Source organism: Equus asinus, chromosome 23 (assembly GCF_041296235.1).
Source record: "Equus asinus isolate D_3611 breed Donkey chromosome 23, EquAss-T2T_v2, whole genome shotgun sequence".
NCBI lineage: Eukaryota > Metazoa > Chordata > Mammalia > Perissodactyla > Equidae > Equus > Equus asinus.
In genome coordinates, this window is record NC_091812.1 from 12,715,875 (window position 1) to 12,739,223 (window position 23,349).

Below are 23,349 nucleotides of genomic sequence, written 5' to 3' on the forward strand. Positions count from 1 at the left end.
ACTCGGCCACGGGGCCAGCCCCAAATTTACATGTTTTTTAATAAATCCTTCTATTTCTACATTTTCTTTATAAACCAACAACTCACGCTTATTATATGGCAGATACTTTATACATATCATTTCATTCTATCCTCACAAAAACTATTGAGGAATGACATCAGCATGATGGCAGAGTAAGCTCTTCCCTTAGTCTCTCCCCCTAAGATGTAATGAAAAGGACATTCATAAACCAATAGGGGACACTCACACAACACAACAGACATCTGAGAGATCCACATAGCCATATGTCTAAAGGTGGGGGTGCTGGAACCCCAGGAGGCAATGGAAGAAGGTAAGTGGATCTCCTCTCCCTCCCCAGTGGCAGTGATCGGACATGGGCCCTCGTGTGACAGCTGGTGCTGACTCTGAGAGGAGAAGGGGGAAAAGGCAGCCCTCTGCAGGAATGCTCCACACCAAGGTGGTTAAGCAACCACAGGGCTGCCCTCACCAAGCTGAGCAGCCAAGGCAGGCAGCCAGTGAGTGCAGAACAAGGAGCACAGGTGGGAAAGAAGGTGCCCCTTGGCCCCCATATCACCTGGTTCGTCAGCTTAGCCAGTTGGCCAGAGTGGAGGATCCCAACCAGAGTGCCTGTACCTACCTGGGTAAAGCAGTGGCAGCAAAATGCAGAAAGCCCTTTTGGCACAGCTTCCAATGGATGGGCACAACAGACGGGTTGTGGCAGGCTCAGAAAACACAGCTCCTGACCCCCGCCCCAGTGGTGGCAGGTGGAATCTACAACCAGATACTACCACTATGCAACAGCAAAAGTCCACCCCATCAAACAACATGAAAAAACTTATTAATATGCCAGAACAGAAGGAAAATGACAAGTACCCAGAAACCAATCCTGAGCCAAAGAAATTTACACTCTAAACAACAGATAATTCACTCAAAATAGTTATCATAAAGAAACTCAACAAGTTACAAGAAAATTCAGACAGACAGTTCAATGAACTTAGGAAGAAAATTAATGAGCAGAGGGAATTCCTTACGAAAGAGATTGAAACTAAAAAAAAAAACATCAGAAATGTTGGAGATGAAGAATACAATGAATGGGATGAAAAAAATATGGAATCCTTAAAACACAGAGCTGATATTATGGAGGAAATAATTAGTAATTTAGAGGGCAGAAATACAGAAATCCTTCAGGCAGAGGTGGAGAGAGACTAAAAAGAAATGAAGAAATTCTCTGAGAAATTTCTGACTCAATTAGGAAATGCAACATAAGGATTATAGGTATTCCAGAGGAAGAAGAGAGGTAGAATGGAGCAGAGAGCTTGTTCAAAGAAATAATAGCCAAGAACTTCCCAAACCTGGGGAAGCAGCTGCAATTACAAGTAAAAGAAGCTAAGAGAACTCCTAATTACATTAATATAAAAAGAACTTCTCCAAGGTATATATTAGTAAAACTGGCAAAAGTCAATGACAAAGAAAAAATATTAAGGGCAGCAAGGCAGAAGAAAATAACCTACAAAGGAACCCCTATCAGGGTTTCAGCGGATTTTTAGTGGAAACCTACGAGCTAGGAGAGAGTAGAATGATAAATTCAAACTACTGAAAGACAAAAACTTTCAGCCAAGATTATTCTATCCAGTGAAAATGTCCTTTGGATACAATCGAGAAATGAAAACTTCCCCAGATAAACAAAAGCTGAGAGAGTGTATCATGGCAAGACCCCCCCACCCCCATTACAAGAAATGAACAAGAAGGTCCTCATACCTGGGGAAAAAAAGAAAGGGTGTACAAAGCCTTGAGCAAGAAGACAAAGAGCCAGATAAAATCAGAAAATTACAGCTATCAGAACAGGTTAGCAAACACTTAATCATAACATTAAAGATAAAGGGAAGGAAAGCATCAAAAATAATTATAAGTACTTCATTTAAATCACAAACACAACACAAAATGGAGTAATTTGTGACAACAATAACTTAGACAGGGAAGAGGAAAGAGATGGAACCAGATTAGGCTAATGGTGATAAGAGGCTACCAGAAAATGGAGTATCTCATCTACGAGATCATTAATACAAACCTCATGGTAACCACTAAATAAAAAGTCAGGACAGGACCCACGACTAAAATATACAACTATGTACTTGGGGGGTTGAGGGAGAAAAAGCAGGAAGGAAAAAGTCAGGACAGAGACACAAATAATAAATACTGAGAAATACACAGGACAAGAAACAAGAGAAATACAGAACAACCAGAAAACAAGTGATAAAAAGGCAGTATTAAGCCCTCATATATCAATAATCACTCTAAATATAAATGGACTGAATTCTCCAACAAAAGACACAGAGTGGCTGGATGGATTAAAAAACAAGACCTAACAATATGCTGCCTGCAGGAAACACATCTCAGCTCCAAAGACAAAAACGGGCTCAGAGGGAAGGGAGAGAAGACAATACTCCAAGCTAATGGCAAACAAAAGAAAGCAGGTATTGCCATACTTATATCAGACAAAGTAGATTTCAAGATAAAAAAGGCAATGAGAGACAAGGAGGGGCAGTCTAATGATAAAAAGGACACTTCACAAAGAGGACATAACAGTTGTAAATATATATGCACCTGCCACAGGACCACCAAAGTATATAAAGCAACTATCAACGGACCTAAAGAAAGAAATTGACAGCAACACAATAACAGTAGGGGACCTCAACACCCCACTTAGATCAATGCATAGACCATCCAGACAAAAAGTCAACAAGGAAATAGTGGAATTAAATGAAAAACTAGACCAAGTGGACTTAACAGATATATACAGAACACACCATCCAAAAACAACAGAATACACATTCTTCTCAAGTGCACATGGTACATTCTCAAATATAGACCATATGTTTGGAAATAAGGCAAGTCTCAATAAATTTAAGAAGACTGAAATCAGATCAAACATCTTTTCCAAACATACTGCTATGAAACTAGAAATCTACTACAAGAAAAAAGCTGGGAAAGTGATAAATATGTGGAGACTAAACAAGATGCTATTGAACCACCAATGGATCAATGAAGAAAATAAAGGAGAAATGAAAAAATATCTGAAGACAAATGAAAATGAAAATACACCATAAAAGTTCAAATGGGATGCAGCAAAAGTGGTCTTAAAAGGGGGGCTGGCCCCGTGGCCGAGTGGTTAAGTTCCCGTGCTCCGCTGCAGGCGGCCCACTGTTTCGTCACTTCGAATCCTGGGTGCGGACATGGCACTGCTCATCAAACCACACTGAGGCGGCGTCCCACATACCACAACTGGAAGGACCCACAACGAAGAATATACAACTATGTACTGGGGGGCTTTGGGAAGAAAAATTTAAAAATCAAAAAAAAAAAAAAAAAAGTGGTCCTAAAAGGGAAATTCATAGCAACATAAACCTACCTTAACAAAAAAGAAAAAGCTCAAAAAGTAATCTTAACCTACACCTAACAGAACTAGAAAAAGAAGAACAAACGAAGCCAAAAGGCAGCAGGAGGGAAATAAAAATTAGAGCAGAAATAAAAGAAACAGAAACCAGAAAGACAGTAGAAAGGATCAATGAAACTAAGAGCTGGTTCTTTGAGCAGATAAAAAAACTGACAAACCCTTAGCCAGACTTACTAAGAAAAAAAGAGAGAAAACTCAAGTAAGTAAAATTAGAACTGAAAGAGGAGAAATTAAAATGGACACCACAGAAATACAAAGTATTACAAGACAATAAAAAACTGTATACCAACAAATCAGACAATCTAGAAGAAATGGATAAATTCTTAGTCTCATACAACCTGCCAAGACCGAATCAAGAAAAAATAGAGATCTGAATAGACCAATCATAAGTAAAGAGATGGAAATAGTAATCCAAATCTCCCAAAAATAAAAGTCCAAGACCAGATGGCTTCTCTTGAGAATTCTATCAAACATTCAAAGAAGATTTAACACCTATCTTTCTCAAACTATTCGAAAAAATTGAAGACACAACATTTCCTAACTCATTCTCCCAGGCCTGATCCAAAGCCAGACAAGGACAACACAAAGAAAGAAAATTACAAGCCATATCACTGATGAACAGAGATGCAAAAATCCTCAACAAAATATTGGCAAACCGAATACAGCAATACATTAAAAGGATCGTACAAGATGATCTACTGGGATTTAACCAGGGACACAGGGATGGTTCAACAGTCACAAATCAATCAATGTAATACACCACATTAACAAAATAAGGAATAAAAACCACATGATCATCTCAATAGATGCAGAGACAGCATTTGACAAGATCCAACATCCATTTATGATAAAAACTCTCAATAAAATGGGTATAGAAGGAAAGTACCTCAACACAATAAAGGCCCTATATGACAAACCCACAGCCAATATCATACTCAATGGGGAAAAGCTAAAGCCATCCCTCTGAGAATAGGAACAAGCCAGGAGTGCCCACTCTTGGCACTCTTATTCAGCTTGGTACTGGAGGTTTTGGCAAGAGCAATTAGGCAAGAAAAGGAAATAAATGTATCCAAATTGGCACAGAGGAACTGAAACTCTCACTGTTGGCAGACAACATGATCTATATATAGAAAACCCTAAAGAATCCATCAGAACCATTGGGAGCAATCAAGAACCAGGGCGAAGTTGCAGGGCACAAAATCAACTTACAAAAATCAGTTCCATTTCTATCCTCTAATAATGAACTAACAGAAAGAGAACTCAAGAATACAATCCCATTTACAATCACAACAAAAAGAATAAAATACCTAGGAATAAATTTAACCAAGGAGGTGAAAGCCCTATACAATGAAAACTAAATCATATTATAGAAAGAAATCGATGATGACATAAAGAAATGCAAAGATATTTCATGCACATGGATTGAAAGAAGAAAAATAGTTAAAATGTGCATATTACTTACAGCAATCTACAGATTCATGGCAATCCCAATCAGAATCCCAATGACATTCTTCACGGAAATAGAATAAAGATAGGGGGCAACAAAAGACCCCAAATAGGGGTCAGCCCCATGGTTGAGCAGTTAAGTTTGCATGTTCCGCTTCAGCGGCCCAGGGTTTCACTGGTTCAGATCCTGGGCGCAGACATGGCACCGCTCATCAAGCTATGCTGAGGCGGCATCCCACATACCACAACTAGAAGGACCCACAACTAAAAATATACAACTATGTACCAGGGACTTTGGGGAGAAAAAGGAAAAATAAAGTCTTTAAAAAAAAAAAAAAGACCCCAAATAGCTAAAGCAATCCTGAGAAAAAAGAACAAAGCTGAAGGCATCACAATCCCCGACTTCAAAATATCCTACAAAGCTACAGTAATCAAATCAGCATGGTACTGGTACAAAAACAGACACACAGATCAATGGAATAGAACTGAAAGCCCAGAAATAAAGCCGCACATCTACGGACAGCTAATCTTTGACAAAGGAGCCAAGAACATACAATAGAGAAAGGAAAGTCTTTTCAACAAATGGTGTTGGGAAAACTGGACAGCCACATGCAAAAAAATGAAAGTTAGACTATTATCTTATGCCATATTCAAAAATTAACTCAAAATGGGCTAAAGACTTCAAAGTAAGACATGAAACCATAAAACTCCTAGAAGAAAATATAGGCAGTACACTCTTTGACATGAGTTTAGAAGCATCTTTTCAAATACCATGTCTACTCAGGCAAGGGAAACAAAATAAAAAATAAACAGATGAGACTACATCAGACTAAAGAGCTTCTGCAAGGCAAAGGAAACCAGGAACGAAACAAAAAGACAACCCACCAACTGGGAGAAAGTATTTGCAAATCATGTATCTGACAAGGGGTTAATCTCCAAAATACATAAAGAACTCACACAACTCAACAACAGACAAACAAACAACCTGATCAAAAAATGGGCAGAGACATTTTTCCAAAGAAGAGCTACAGATAGCCAAGAGGCACATGAAAAGATGTTCAACATCACTAATCATCAGGGGAAACGCAAATCAAAACTACAATGAGATGTCACTTTAGACCTGTTAGAATGGCTGTGATTACCAAGACAAAACATAAGAAATGTTAGGATGTGGAGAAAAGGGAACCCTCACGCACTGCTAGTGGGAATGCAAACTGGTCCAGCCAGTATAGAAAACAGTACGGAGATAGCTCAAAAATTAAAAATAGAAATATTATATGACCCAGCTATCCCACTACTTGGTATTTATCCAAAGAACTTGAAATCAACAATTCAAAGAAACTTATGCACCCCTGTGTTCACTGCAGCATTATTCCCAATAGCCAAAACATGGAAGCAACGCAAGTGCCCATCACCTGATGAATGGATAAAGAAGATGTGGTGTATACATACAATGGAATACTACTCAGCCATAAAAAACACAAAGTCATCCCATTTGCAACAACATGGATGGTCCTTGATAGTATACTGTTATGCGACATAAGCCAGACAGAAAGATAAACACCAAATGATTTCACTCATATGTGGAAGATAAACAAACACATGGACAAAGAGAACTGTTTAGTGGTTACCAGGGGGAAGGGGGTTGAAGGGTGGGCCTAAGGGGTAAAGGGGCACATATATACGGTGACTTACACATAGTAATGAACACGTGCAATTTCACAATGTTATCAACTATAATGACCTCAGTGAAAATTTTTTTAAACTATTGTCACCCCTATTTTATGGATGAGGAAATAATTGAGTCACAGGAAGTAAAGTTACTTATATCAAGTACCACAGCTTATAAAGTCTGAACTTAGACCCAGGTCAGTGTGTGTCAAAGCATTTTTAACCACTATTCTTTATTATTTCTTTTTTACAATGAGCTTTATATCATGGAAAATTTTATAACTGCCTCTACCTGAAAATTTTTGTAGTATTTTCCTCCCGCAGAGTCAGGGTTTATGGATTTAGGAACTAAAACATAACTACTGGATAAAACTGAAATGTGAAAGGATTGGTATTTAGTTAAAGTCTAAAATGATCAGTAATTTCCAAAAAATGCCAAAATTTACATTTATGAATTATCCAATAGAATCCTAACAAGCTTCCTTGCTCTGAAGTCTGCTCTGTCTGAAATTAATATAGCTACTCCAGCTTTCTTTTGATTAGTGTTAGCATGGTAAAATCTTTCTCCATCCCTTTACTTTTAAATCAATATGTGTCTTCATATTTAAAGTGGATTTCTTAAAGACAACATATAGTTGGGTCTTGTTTTTTGTCCACTGCAACAATCTGTTTTTCAATTTATGCTTAGAATATAGAAAATATATTTAGACCACTGACATTTAAAAAGTGATGTAATAGCTACCATATTTGTTACTATTTTCCACTTGTTGCCTTTGTTCTTTGTTCCTATTTTTGATTTCTACTTTTTCTGCCTTTTGTGATTTTAATTGAGCATATTGTATGATTCTATTCCTCTCTTTTCTTAGCATATCAATTACACTTCTTTTTACATTTTTTTTAGGGGTTGCCCTAGAGTTTGCAACATACAAGCATAACTAATACAAGTCCACTTTCAAATAACACTGTATCCCTTTCAGATAGTGTAAGTACCTTCTAACAACAACATATCCCTAATTCTTCCTTCCTGTCCCCTGTATCATGGCTATCCATTTCACTTGTACATAAGCTATAAAATGAATACATTGTTGCTATTATTATTTTGAACAGTTTCCTGTTCAATCAATTAAGAATAAGAAAAATAAAAGTTTTTAACTTACCTTCACTCGTTCCTTCTCTAATGCTCTTTTCTGGATGCAGATCCAAGTTTCTGACCTATATCATTTTGTCTCTGAAGAATTTTTTCTTTTTTAAGATTGGCACCTGAGCTAACATGGGTTGCCAATTCTTCTTCTTCTTCTTCTTCCTCTTCTTCCTCCTCCTCTTCCTCCTCCTCTTCCTCCTCCTCCTCCTCCTCCTCCTCCTCCTCCTCTCCTCTTCCTCTTCTCTTCCTCCTCCTCCTCCTCCTCCTCCTCTCCTCTTCCTCTTCTCTTCCTCTTCCTCTTCCTCTTCCTTCCTTCCTTCTTCTTCTTCTTCTCTTCTTTCTTCCTCCTCCTCCTCCTCCCCCTCCTCCTCCTCCCCCTCCCCCTCCCCCTCCCCCTCCCCCTCCTCCTCTTCTTCTTCTTCTTCTTCTTCTTCTTCTTCTTCTTCTTCTTCTTCTTCTTCTTCTTCTCCCCAAAGCCCCCCAGTACATAGTTGTATATTCTAGTTATGAATGCTTCTGGCTGTACTATGTGGGATGCCACCTCAGCATGGCTTGATGAGTGGTGTTACATCCAAGCCCAGGATCCAAACTGGTGAAACCCTGGACCACCGAAGCAGAGCATGCAAACCCAACTACTCAGCCACAGGGCCTACCCCTGAAGAATTTAACATTTCTTGCAAGGCAGGTCTACTAAGCAACAAATTCCCTCAATTTTCATCTGAGAAAGTCTTTATTTCTCTTTCACTTTTGAAGGAAAATTTCACAGGATCCACAATTCAAGGTTGGTGAGGTTTTTTTCTCTCAATACTAAATATTTCACTCTACTCTCTTCTTGCTCACCTGATCTCTGAAAAGAAGTCAGATGTATTTCTTATCTTTGTTCCTCTATAAGGTGTTTTTTACCTCTGGCTTCCTTCAATATTTTTTCCATCTTTCATCCTACAGTTTGAATGGCATGCCTAAGTGTAGGTTTTTTGGCACCTATTTGAGCTTCCTAGATCTTTGGTTGTTATCTGGCTTTAATTTGGGGAAATTCTTAGTCATTATTGCTTCAAATATTTCATCTGTTCCCTTCTCTCTTTCTTCTCCTTCTGTTATTCCCATCCCATTACATGTATGCTACATCATTTGTAATTGTCCCACAGTTCTTTGATATTCTGTTCAATTTTTTTAAGTCTTTTTTCTCTTTGCTTTTCAGTTTTGAAAGCTTCTATTGACATATCCCCAAGGTCATGGATTCTTTCCTGAGCCATGTCCAGTCTACTAATGAACCCAAAGGCATTCTTCATTTCTGTTACAATGTTTTGATGTAGCATTTCATCTTGACTCTTTCTTCAAATTTTCATCTCTCTGCTTACATTACCCATCTGTTCTTGCATGGTGTCTCCTTTTTCCATGACAGCCCTTAGCATATTAATCATAGCTGTTTTAAGTGCATAGTCTGATAATTTCAACATCCTTGCCACACCTGAATGTGGTTCTGATGCTTATTGTGTCTCTTCAAACTGTGCTTTTTGCATTTTAGTATGCCTAGTAATTTTTTGTTGAAATCTAGACATGATATACTGGGTAAAAGGAACTCCAGTAAATAGACCTTTAGTGATATAGTTGTAAGGTGTGGGAGGAAGGGAAGAGCTCTATATTCCTAGGATTAGGTCTCAGGTTTTTAGTGAGCCTGCGCCCCTTCACACGTGCTTCTCAGTTTTTTCTTCCCCTTGGGCAGGACAGGATGGCTAGAGAGAGCTGGAGTTGGACATTTCCCTTCTCCAAGTTTCATCAGGCTTGGATAAAGCCCTAGCAGGTCAGGCTCTACTAACAGTTTCTCTTGAGGCCTTGTTAAGAAGAACAGAATGGTCGGGACTATTTCAAAATGATTCCTTTACTTCCTCCTGCCAGAAGCCTGAGAGGATTTTTCTCCAGTATTGGCTGTTAGAACCTGGCAGAGCTCTTGGAAATAAAACTCAAAAAAATGTATTGGAGCCTCACTACGAATGCACCCTCCTGGAATTTTTAACTCTCAAACTTGTCCACACTGAGCCCCCAGCAATCCACCAATTACAGTTTAGGTTTCTCACCTTGGCACTGGTTCCTGTGGAGGTTTCTGCTCTACACTTTCTGCTTAGGTAAGTTGTGATTTTCTGTGTCCTCTTGTCTTTAATTTCAGGGTCAGCAATTTGCCCTGGGACCTCACTTGTCATACGGAAGTTGCTGATTTTCAGTTTGTTCAGCTTTTTACTTGTTGTTAGGATGAACTCCAACTTCCAACATCCTTACATGCTGGACTGGAAACCTAATAAGCTTCCTCAACTCTGTAAAATACAATTTTAAAAACTCCAGATGAGGTAGACAACTTTTTATATGCTTGAAGAGCCACTTTTTCTACTAAGAGGAACTACTGGACAAGGGATCAGAAGACACTGAAGCCTTTTTAGAGGTGTTTACAATCAGGGAAATCCCTGAGCTCCAAGATAGCTGTACCTTTAGGAACCAAAGTAAATAAATTACCTTTATATTTGAGGTTTAATCAGAAATCTCAGGTAACCTGAAAGTGCCAATAGAGAAGCCCTCTATTGCTAGATGTTAGAGGTCATTTATCAACACACTTGATAAACATAACTTAGGTATAACTGGCAATTACATGACCTCTTCCTCCCTCAAACAACAAAAGGATGTTTATGGGGGATGAAGATGGCAGCATAAGAAGAGCCTGATCTTACCTCCTCCCACTTTCACAACAAATGTACAGCTACATATGGATCAATTCCCCCGAAAAGAAACTAGAAGCTAGTAGAACACCTGCTCCACAACAAAGGAGAAAAAGGACCACATCAAGATGGGTAGGAGAGGCAGAGAAATAGCCCCAAATACCCCCATCCCCAGCATGGTGGCACACAATAGAGAGGAATGTCACCAGATGGGCACTTCTCCCAGAGAGTGAGGGGTGGGCTCCCCACATCAGGCAGTCCAGCCCCTGGGGTCTGCACCAGAGAGACAAGTTCCCAAAATACGCGGCTTAGAAAACCAACGGGGCTGACAACCAAGGGTTCCAAAGTGCTAAAGGAAACAGATCCCCTCTTAAAGAGCAAACATGCAGTCTCACTCACCTAGAGACCCAGCAAAATAACAGCAGTCTGAAAAGTGCTAAAACTATATGTGAAAGAGAGTCATTTGTGAATCTAAAAACAGCAGCTAGAGGGGTGGGGGATGGTGAAAACACTCACTGGGCACTGAGGCACTGGCAGAGGCCACTGCTGCGCTCCCCACCTAACCTGCCCACACAGGTGGCTACAGCATTCCCTGCTCTCTGGCAGGTCATGCAGGTGTGAGCAGACACAGCATTCTCATGCACCCTAGCTAAAGTCTGAGAGCCCATGCCACTGTGACTGAAGAATGAGTGACAGAGGCATTATCCCACTCCCAGCCTAAAGCCGAAATGAATTCCCCTGCCCCTGGGCTGGGCCTCACAAGAGCGAGCAGTCACGACAACCTCTCACTCCCAGCAACATCCCCTGAGCCTACCATCACACAAGAGCAAAGACAGGGCACATTCCAGCTGCAATGTGAAAGCCCATGAGCATGCTCATTCAAGTCAACCCGCCCCCTGCTTGTGAAGCCAGAAAGCAAGCCCTGCCCCCTACACTCTCAAACTTCCTGGCTAAAGCCAGGAGGCTAATGGAATCAACACAGGGGACACTCCCTGACTGCCTGGCCCTGGTAGCTGTTGTTCCTGAAGTCCATGGAACTGTAACAATCAGAAAGACAGTTCTTAACAGGCTACCACCCCCCCAGGGCACGGCAACAACAGCAGGCTGAAACACAAACCTAGTCTTCCTATAAAAAAAAGCATATTTACCTAGCCTGGAGCTTCACCCTGAGGGAGAGGCTTCAGGTTTCCCACACATCTAGAGGCTAATGAGGCACTCTCAGGGAATGCAAGAAAGGAGATACTATCCTTGCACACCCCCTTGGCCTCACTACAGCTCAACAAGACTCCCCAGAAGGGAGCTTACACACTCATCAGGAACCCCAATATCTGCAACTATTGCCCTGGGGACACCACCACATCTCCTAGGCTGGAGGCCAGTAGGGATTACAACTGTAGCCCCAGAGGGCTTCCAATCAACCTGAAACTACGTGCTCAATGAGATCTGTCCTCTTGGAACACTGACAAGTCTTGGCACACCCTCAACAACAGAGGCACGTCAAGAATAAATCAGACAGTCTAGACAAACACAAAAGTTTAGAGAGACAACTAGAGTAGGGTTGAACGAGAAGGACCATCACCTACACAAGACCACACTTTCAAGATTGAGAGAGGTAGGAGTTTACCCTAATACATAGAAACAAATTCAGAGAGCCAACCAAATGAAAAAACAAAGAAATATGCTCTAAACAAAGGAACAAGATAAAACGTCAAAAAAAGACCTTAATGATACAAAGATAAATAATCTACCTGATAAAGAATTCAAAGTAATGGTCACAAGGATGCTCACAGAACTTGGGAGAAGAATGGATAAACAGAGTGAGAAATTCAACAAAGAGTCAGAAAATATAAGAAGAACCAGTGAGAGCTGAAGAGCGCAATAACTGAAATGAAAAATACACTAGATGGAATCAATAGCTGATTAGATGACAGAGAAGTATGGATCAGTGAGCTGGAAGACAGGGTAGTGGAAATCACCCAATTAGAACAGAAAAAGAAAAAAGAATTTAAAAAATGAGGAAAATTTAAGGGACCTCTGGTGCAAGGTCAAGGATACTAACATTTGCATTATAGGGGTCCCAGAGGAGAAAAAAGAGAGAAAGGGGCAGAAAACCTATTTGAAGAAATAATGGTTGAAAACTTCCCTCACTTGGCTAAGGAAACAGAGATTCGGGTCCAGGAAGCACAGAGAGTCCCAAACAAGATGAACCCAAAGAGATCTATACCAAGACATATCGTAAGTGAAATGGCAAAAGTTAAAGATAAAGAGAGAAAAACCACTAGTCACACACAAGGGACTATCAAATGATTTTTCAGGAGAAACCTTACAGGCCAGAAGGGAATGACAGGATATATTCAAAGTGCTGAAAGGAAAAAACTTACAACCAAGAATACTCTACCTGGCAAGGTTATCCTTCAGAATTGAAGAAGAGTTTCCCAGACAGGGACACTACCACTAAACAGTTCAGCACCACTAAACTAGCCTTATAAGAAATGTTAAAGGGACTTCTTTAAGCAGAAAGAAAAAGGGCCATAACTAGAAATAAGAAAATATACGTAAGAAAAAACCTCACTGGTAAAGGCAACTATATAGTAAAGGTAGTGGATCCACAACTTATAAAACTAGTATGAAAATTAAAGGAAAAAAGTAGTAAAATCAACTGTAGTTACAGTAAGTAGTTAAGGGATACATGATAAAAACTTGTAAAATATGACATCAAAAACATAAACTGGGGGATTTAAAAATATAGAGCTTTTAGAATGCATTCGAACTTAATGAACTTTCAACTTAAATAGACCTCTCCACACAGAGATTGTTATATATGAACCTCACGGTATCCACAAACCAAAAACCTACAATAGATATACAAAAAATAAACAGAAAGGAACTCACATGTAACAATAAAGAAAGTCAACAAACCACAAGGGAAGAAAGGAACAGAGACGAACTACAGAAACAACCAGAAAACAATTAGTAAAACTGCAATAAGTACATATCCATCAATAATTACTTTAAATGTAAATGTACTAAATTTTCAAATCAAAAGACAAAGGGTGGCTGAATGGATCAAAAAACAAGACACATCTATATGCTATGTCTAAGAGACTCACTTCAGATCTAAAGACACACAGAATGAAAATGAAGGGATGGAAGAAGATATGCCATACAAATGGAAAAAAAAGAAAGCTGGGGTAGCAATATTACTATCAGGCAAAATAGACTTTAAAACAAAGACTGTAACAAAAGACAAAGAATGGCAATATCTAATGACAAAGGAATCAATCCAACAAGAGGATATAACATTTGTAAATATTTATGCACCCAACATAGGAGCACCTAAATATATAAAGCAAATATGTAAAGAGAGAAACTGAAGTAATACAATAATAGTAGAGACTTTAATACCTCACTTACATCAAACGCTAGATCATCCAGACAGAAAATCAACACGAAAACATTGGCCTTAAATAACACACTAGAACAGAAAGACTTAATAGATACATAAAGAACATTCCATCCAAAAACTGCAGAACATACATTCATTTCAAGTGCACATGGAACATTCTCCAGGGTAGATCACATGTTAGGCCACAAAAAAGTCTCCAGAAATTTAAGAAGACTGAAATCATATCAGGCATCTTTGCTGACTACAATAATGTAAAACTAGAAGTCAACTATAAGAAGAAAACTGGAAAGGACACAAATACATGTAGACTAAACAATATGATACTATACAACCAACGGTTCAACAAAGAAATAAAGAGGAAATCAAAAAATACCTTGAGACAAATGAAAATGGAAAAACAACATTCTAAAATCTATGGGATGCAGCAAAAACAGTTATAAGATGGAAGTTTATAGCAATACAGGCCTATTAAGAAAGAAGAAAAATCTTGAATAAACAATCTAACTTTACACCTAAAGGAACTAGAAGAGGAAGAACAAACAATGATCAAAGTTAGTAGAAGGGAAAAAAAAATAAAGTTCAGAGCAGAAATAAATGAAAGAGATGAAGAAAACAATAAAGATGATCAGTGAAACCAAGAGTTGGTTCTTTGAAAAGATAAACAAGACTGATAAACCTCTAGCCAGACTCATCAAGAGAGGACCCAAATCAATAAAATTAGAAAGGAAAGAGGAGAAGTTACAACCAACAGAAATACAAAAGACCATAAGAGATTACTATGAACAATTACACACCAACAAATTGGATAACCTAGAAGAAATGGACAAATTCCTACAAACACACATCTTTCAAGATTGAATCATGAACGAATAGACCAATTACTAGTAACAAAATTCAATCAGTAATTTAAAAACTTTCAGAAAAACAAGTCCAGTACCAGACAGTTTCACAGGCGAATTCTACCAAAGACTTAAAGAACAGTTAATACCTATCCTTCTCAATTTATTCCAAAAAATAGAGGAAGAGGAAGAAATGCTTCCAAACTCATTTTTTTTAAAGATTTTAGTTTTCCTTTTTATCCCCAAAGCCCCCCAGTACATAGTTGTGTATTTTTAATTGTGGGTCCTTCTAGTTGTGGCATGTGGGATGCCACCTCAGCATAGCTTATTGAGTAGTGCCATGTCCGTGCCCAGGATTCGAACCAGTGAAACACCAGGCCACTGAAGCAGAGCACACAAACTTAACCACTCAGCCAAAGGGCTGGCCCATCCAAACTCATTTTATGAGGCCAACATTACCCTGATACCAAAACTAAACAAAGACATCACAAAAAAAGAAAATTACAGGCCAATATCTGTGATGAACACAGATGCAAAACATTATGTTAGCAAAACCAAACTCAACAATACATTAAATGGATTATACACCAAGATCAAGTGGGATTTATGCCAAGAATGCAAGGCTGGTTCAATATCCAGAAACCAAAGTGATAGGATAAAACTCATACGATCATATCAACAGATGCAGAAAAGCATTTAACAAAATTTAACATCTACTTATGATAAAAACTCTCAATCAAGTGGGTACAGAGAGAATGTACCTCAACATAATAAAGGCCATATATGACAAATCCACAGCTAACATCATATTCAACAGTGAAAAACTGAAAGATTTTCCTCTAAGATCAGGAAGAAGACAAGGATGTCCACTTTTGCCACTTTTATTCAACATAGTAAGACAGTCCTAGTGAGAGCAATTAGGTAAGGAAAAGAAATAGAAGGCATCCAAACAGAAAAGAAGTAAAACTGCCTCTGTTTGCAGATAACATGATATTACATATAGAAAACCCTGAAGACACCATCAAAAACTGTTAGAGCTAATAAATACATTCAGTAAAGTTGCACAATACAAAATCAACATGCAAAAATTGGTTGTACTTTTATACACTAGCAATGAATTATCAGAAAGAAAAATGAAGAAAATAATCCCATTTACATTTGCATCAAAAAGAATATAGTAACTAAGGATAATTTAACCAAGGAGGTGAAAGACCTGTATACTCTGAAAACTATAAAACACTGATGAAAGAAATTGAAGATGACACAAATAAATGGAAAGACATATCGTGCTCATGGTTTGGAAGGATTAATATTGTTAAAATGTCCATACTATGCAATGCAATCTACAGATTTAATGCAATCCTATCAAAATTCCAATGACATTTTTCACAGAACTAGAACAAACAATCCTAAAATTTGTATGGAACCACAAAAGAGCCCAAATAGCCAAAGCAACCTTGAGAAAGAAGAACACAGCTGGAAGTATCAAGCTCCTTGATTTCAAAGTATACTACAAAGCTATAGTAGTCAAAATAGTATGATACTGGCACAAAAACAGGTACCTAGGTCAACAGAACAGAGAACCCAGAAATAAACCCATGAGTATATGGTCATTTAATCTATGACAAAGAAGGCAAGAATATATAATGAAGAAAAGACAGCCTTTTCAATAAATGGCGCTGGGAAAACTGGACAGCTACATGCAAAACAAAAAGAAACTGGACCACTATCTTACACCATATACAAAAATATATTTGAAATGGATTAAAAGTTTGAATGTAAGACCTGAAACGATTAAACTCCTAGAAGAAAACATAGGCAGTATGCTCTTTGACATCAGTCTTAGTAATATTAGTAATAGTTTTTTAGACCTGTCTCCTCAGGCAAGGGCAACCAAAGAAAACATAAACAAATAGGACTAAATCCAACTAAAAAGCTTTCAAATAGTGAAGGAAACCATCAACAAAATGAAAAGGCAAGCTACTGAATGGGAGAAGATATTTGCAAATCATATATCTGATGGGTTAATATCCAAAATACATAAAGAAGTTATACAACTTAATATCAAAAAAACAAACAACTTAACAAAAAATGGGCAGAGGGCCTGAAAAAACATTTTTCCAAAGAAGACACACAGACAGCTAACAGGCACATGAAAAGATGCTTAACATCACTAATCCTCAGTGAAATGCAAATCAAAACCACAATGAGATATCACCTCACATCTTTTACAATGGCTATCATCAAAAAGACAAAAAATAACAAGTGTTGGCAAGGACGTGGAGAAAGAAAACCCTCATGCACTGTTAATGGAAATGTAAATTGGTGCAGCCACTGTGGAAAACAATATGGAGGTTCCTCAAAAAATTAAAAATAGAACTACTATATGATTCAGCAGTTCCACTGCTGGGTATCTATTAGAAAACCAAAACATTAATTTGATAAGATATATGCACCCCTATGTTCACTGCAGCATTATTTACAATAGCCAAGATACGAAAGCAACCTAAATGTCCATTGATAGATGAATGGATAAAGATGATGTGGTATATATACAAAGAAATATTATGCAGCCATAAAAATGAATGAAATCTTACCATTTGTGACACCATGGATGGACTCAGAAGGTATTATGCTAAGTGAAATAAGTCAGACAAAGATAATTCCTTTACAACTTCACTTATAGCAGAATCTAAAAAACAAAACAAACAAACCAGCAAAACAAAAGAGGAACAGACTTATAAACAAACTGGTAGTTGCCAGAAGGGAGGAGGGTTGGGGGTAGGTGAAATAAGTGAATGAGATTAAGAGGTGTAAACTTTCACTTATAAAATAAAGTCATGGGCATATAGTGTATAGGGAATATAGTCAATTATATTGTAATAACTTTGTATGGTTACAGATATTTCAGTTAAATATATGTTGGAGCTCCTTACTCTATTCTCCTTATTAACTCTCTCTCATATTTTCTACTACTTTTTCTCTCTTGCATTCTGGATAATTTATTCTGATGTATATTTCATTTCACTAATTCTTTCTTCATTTATGTCTAATATGCTGCTAGACCCACTTATTGAGTCTTCAGCAGGTGGCAGAAATGGAAAACTGGGACTAGAGACTTGTAAAACTGAAAAAATTAGCAATGTTAACATCTCAGTTATACCTATAAAAACTATTCATTCATCCATTTGTCATGGTTCCTAACCTGTCAACATGGATTACACCAGGAGCAAACCCTAAGTCAAGTATTCAAGTGCAGGTAGTTTATTTGGGGTGAAACACTGGCCTGGAATTAGAGAAGTTAAACAGGAAGGGAAGGAAGTTAAAAAAGGGTTTATTATCAAGAAAGTTAACACTGTAAGCAAGTGAAGCTTAATCCTTGTGAAGAACTCTGGAAGAATGGTGTTTCTCCAACTTCAAAGTGCACAACATCACCTATTTAAGCAGAGATTCCTGGACCTCACTCCCAGAGATCCTGATTCAGTAGTTTTGGGGTGGGTTTTGTGAAAATAAATACAGGAAACCTCATTTAAAATGGAGCTGGGGAGCCCTGAAGGGGAGCTTTCATGCACTATCACTTGCCATACCTCACAGACCCCAAACAGGAAAAAGCATACCTCACAATCCCCAACAGGAAGAGGCTTACTTGACACACCCCAGCAGGAGGAAGGAAGAATTTCTCTTTGCCCAGCAACAGCGTGGCCAATGAGAAACCATCACACTCAGTCAATGAGAAGTCATTACCACCATGAACTCAGTCTCCTCCAAAAGACTTTTGTTCAAAACAGCCCCTCCCAGCTTTCATCTTTCCTCTGTAAAAGCAAGCCTCTCTCCTCTCTTCTCTGGACTTGCCTATGGTTAGCCATAGTTTGCATGTCCCAAATTACAAGTCCTCCGCTCTTCAAAATACATTCATTTTGCTGGTAAAATAACAGGCTCTTTTGTTTGTTAAGGTCAACAGTTCTAAGAATTTGTATTTCTAACCAACTCCCAGGCAGTAGTGACGTTAATGCTACAGGTCAGTGGATCACACTTTGAGTAAGCAGTAGTAGAGAACACACTTCTGAGGGAGTTATCTTGCCCAAGAGGCAAGGAAACTGGGGTATTTATCCAACAACTCCCAACAGTCCTTGTTTTAAAAGGCTGCTCTCAAACAGCATTAATTTCCTGGTACTTCCTGCCTGACTGCACATTGGCAGAGCAGGTGTCTGCAGCCAAGAGAAACCCCTCAGGAAATGAGTCACATGTGCTGGCAGCTGAAATCAGTTTGGCATGTATTGACATGGAAAATGCCAAGGAAATGTGAGCAGATCATTGACACCATTTGCTACACTGCTATGTATAGTGTCATGGGGAAAATACACATTAAGCAAGAAATTACACAAATAAATTACAATGATAAGTGGTATAAAAGTAAATTACATGAGGCTCCCACTAAAGATAGCCTCATATTATTTCAGATGGCAACCTCCTAGAGTAGTTGATGCTGACCAAAACAATGCACTTTTACAACCCTGTTAAACACCAATTCCAGATCGGTATCGTATACATCTGCCATTACCGAATGCACAGTATCTTATTTGAAGTCACTGTGATTGGCAGTTTACATTACAAATGTGTGCGTAATTATTATTAAGTTTTCCATTTGTTTCATTTGGATAAACCTTAGCTAAGATTTACTTTGTTTTATAAACCTTAAATTGCAAATATGAAAAGCAAGCTATGTTTATTTACTTCAATTATTTTTTTTATTAAATGGTTTCACCAAGAGAAAACCTAAACCAGTATTGTATTTTGAGAAGTATAATTTATTCTATGTCTTTTTTATTTTGTAAATCTATACTCACTTTCCTTCCTAAATATATTTATCTCCTTAAAGCATCTAAAGAGTTAGCAACTGCAAAGTTAGGGAACAGTCCACAAAACTATCCTTACTTCAGTGGTTTCAAGCTCACACTCAGATTTGATAACTTGCTGGAAGCACTCACTGAAAGCTGTTGTACTCACAGTTACAGTTTATGACGGGGAACGGATATAGATTAAAATCAGCCTAGGTTAGAAACACATAGGACAGAGCCTAGGAAAGGAATAAGTGTGGCGCTTCCAGTTGGCCTCTTCTATGGACAGTGTTATTTTCATGGTATCAATGTGTGACAACACCCACAGAGTACTGCCAAACAAGGAAGCTCATCTGAGCCTTGGTGTCCAAAGCGTTTATTGAGGCTCCGTAACAGTCCCATGGCTGATTGCCCACATAGCTGATCTCATTTTCTAGCTCCTTAAGAAGTCAAGCTGATACCGCTTGACTCTAAGTACCATCCTAAATCACACTGTTACTATCTGGCTTGGCCCAAGGTCCCCCCGCAAACAAAAACATTTCTGTCAGGCATGATATCCCAGGGCTTAGCAATTACCTCCCAAAAGCCAAGAGCTCAGGCCAGATTTCTTTTTGGGCAAGTTTAAATTCTCTACTACACTGTGCCTTACTCTGTTCTCATTGTGTGTGGTCACTGCACTAAAAAGCCCTGACATTCTTCTTCACCTTTTTGAGCTTAACTGCCACATTATGATATTGATAAAAATATAACTAGTTGTGGACTTTTGTAATATACATGCTTCAACACTGCTAGACTCTCATTAGTATTTGGGAAAAAGTCAGTTTATTTGCTATTTGAAACCCACCCAAGACTCACGGCTCAATCTTATTCTAGTATCATCAGTGAGAGTTTTCTTTTTCCATATACAGGCATACCTTGTTTTAGTGTGCTTCACTTTCTTGTACTTTGTAGATACCGCGTTTTTGCGAGACCCTCCACCAGCAAAAAGATTACGACTTGCTAAAGGCTCAAACGATGGTTAGCATTTTTTAGCGATGAAGTATTTTTTAATTAAGGCATGTACATTTTTTGTTGCTGTTTTTAAAGATTTTATTTGGGGCAGGCCCGGTGGCGCAGCAAACAGTGCACACGTTCTGCATCTCGGCGGCCCGGGGTTCGCCGGTTTGTATCCCAGGTGGGGACATGGCACCACTTGGCAAACCCCATGCTGTGGTAGGCGTCCCACATATAAAGTAGAGGAAGATGGACATGGATGTTAGCTCAGGGCCAGTCTTCCTCAGCAAAAAGAGGAGGATTGGCAGTAGTTAGCTCAGGGCTAATCTTCCTCGAAAAAAATAAAAGATTTTATTTTTCCTTTTCCTCCCCAAAGCACCCCAGTACATAGTTGTGTATATATATATTTTTTAGTTGTGGGTCCTTCTAGTTGTGGCATGTGGGATGCTGCCTCAGCATGGCCTGATGAGTGGTGCTATGTCCGCACCCAGGATCCAAAACAACAAAACACTGGGCCGCCCCAGCGAAGCGTGTGAACTTAACCACTCGGCCACAGGGCCAGCCCTCTGTCTTTTTAGACATAATGCTATTACACACTTAATAGGCTACAATACAGTGTAAACATAACTTTTATATGCACTGGGAAACCAAAAAGTTCCTGTGAATCACTTTACTGCAGTATTTACTTTACTGCCGTCCTCGTTTTACTGCAGTGGTCTGGAATTGAACCCACAATCTCTCTGAGGTATGCCTGTATTGGTCTTCATTGCTATACATGTCATATTTTGCAAAATAATAATGAGGATAATCAATCTATGATGTAATACCTTTTCTTTAATATCAGGATGAAAATCTGGCTTTTTGAAAAGCTATCAATTGTACATCAGATAGTTAAATTTTCCTTTCATGAGATGATTACTATACTTGAAAACAATTACTTAGGAGCGCATTGTTCTCTCTCTGAGGCAGCAAAGATAGCTTCCTAAAACTAGCTAAAAACCTGAAGATTGCTACTGTTTAAACACTAACTTTTAGTATTTATAAATTGTTACGCTTCAAATCCCCTCTGCAATACAAACTATTGAGTGATATCCATGCATGTAAAAATGCAGTATCTCATCATTCTTTTCCTTAAAGGCACAGAAACTCCCTAACAATTTTATTTTTGGTTCCGTTAGATAGGAGAATGCCCCCTGTTGCGCACTTTGTAATACAGTCATACAAATGTCTGAGTATGAACATTTAAAATCTTACTGCAAAAAATGTTATGTTGGAAACAAAACTTGTATTTTATAAATGAGAAATCTTGATGTAATATTTATGAAACAAATCTTAGCAATATTAAAATTAGTGAACATAAATCATTTTTTCCAATGTTGAACAATTCTTTTATAAAAGTATGAAAACATTTTTTTAATCTTGAAGAAAATAACACTTTCCTTTGAATTAATATAAGTTGGTACTTGTATTACAAAAAACGTTATCCAGGGCCCACCCAGTGATATAGTGGTTAAGTTTGCAAGCTCTGCTTCAGCAGCCCGGGGTTCACCGGTTCAAATCCTGGGCAAGGACCTAGACACCTCTCATCACACCATGCTATGGCAGCATTCCACATACAAAATAGAGGAAGAGTGGCAACACATGTTAGCTCAGGGCCAATCTTCCTCATCAAAAAAAAAAAAATGTTATCCAAACAAAATAGAAAATATGTTGTATCTAAAACTTAATGCCAGAAATTTTTACTGAGGGTATAATAATTAATGTAAATAGCTGAGAAAATCTTATAATGCGGTTAGAAAACATATTTGATATTTAGTATTATTTTGTGTCTTAAAATCTTGGAAGAGAACATTTTGACTAAAACATGCAAATGCACCAAATCTGACAATAAATGTGACAAGAAAGCAAGTAAACATATTTTTAATCCACAAACAGCAGCATATCATAATATAATGAATAATCACCATAAGAATGATAGTAAATTTACATATATATTATTTTCTAAAAACTTGAAGATACTAAAGAAATACCTATGCAAAGCAAATGCATAAATTAATAATCTTAAAATGTTTAAAAATAAACCATAAATATATCTTGTGACTACTTCCACCTTGTGCTTAGCTGCATTTTCTCATTCCTTATTATGTTAATGAAATTCTGAACATTAAGTGAAATGCTAAATCTCAGGCTGAGATCTTAGCATATTAGTTGTTCTTAAGGATTTCCTGCCCTCCAGTGGTATCTGCCTTAATATTTTCACTGCACCTTTCAACATCACAAAGAGAAGACACATCACTTATACATTTACATTTTGAAATTATATCACACTGTATGGCAGCATCTAACTTTTCTTTCATTACAGGTTCACTCTCAGTTTGTACCCATGCATCACATCTTGCAACTTGTACAGTGCAATTACTGCTTTTGTCTTGCACAATGTGTGCTGAATCACACTGAGACTGTGGAAACTGATCTGTCTTATCTTTAAGTGAGAACTGGTGAAAATTCTCATTTTGTTTATGAATTTTGGCATTGTTTTTAGCAATCCTATCATGTGGAAGTTTTGCCATCCTTTCTAAATAAAAACTGTTAGTTGTTTCTTTGGTTTTGATGGATCTCCTATTTGAATCTTCAATTTGCTGCAATATTTGATCTTCATCTTCAGACAGCTAAAAGAAATTTAGTAATTTTGCTGTAAATGATGCTTTAATTTTAAAAAATCATTCAATGACTTCAAAGCAGACATTCTTAAATTCACATCATGGAAAATTTCAAAATACAGAAGAGACTTTTGGCAGGTGGCAAGTCAACCTGCACTTTTGATTTTTAAAAATCATGGAGGTTATGGATTTTTTA

At 38.0% G+C, this 23,349-nt stretch overlaps 1 protein-coding gene across 9 annotated transcripts in view; it reads right to left on the minus strand.

Moving 5' to 3' along the window:
• LOC106822500 (regulator of DNA class I crossover intermediates 1) overlaps window positions 1–23,349 on the minus strand; it is a 154,702-nt gene that overhangs the window by 56,750 nt on the left and 74,603 nt on the right. The window contains exons 13-14 of one of the 9 annotated variants that reach the window (XM_070495416.1): window positions 17,260–23,162; window positions 9,788–10,021 (exon numbers count right to left, since the gene is read on the minus strand). The exons of the other annotated variants lie outside the window; for them this stretch is intronic. Of the exons in view, the coding sequence (XP_070351517.1) occupies window positions 22,698–23,162 (465 nt within the window). The 3' untranslated portion in view covers window positions 9,788–10,021; window positions 17,260–22,697. The remainder of the gene's footprint in view (window positions 1–9,787; window positions 10,022–17,259; window positions 23,163–23,349) is intronic. 9 annotated transcript variants of the gene reach the window in all.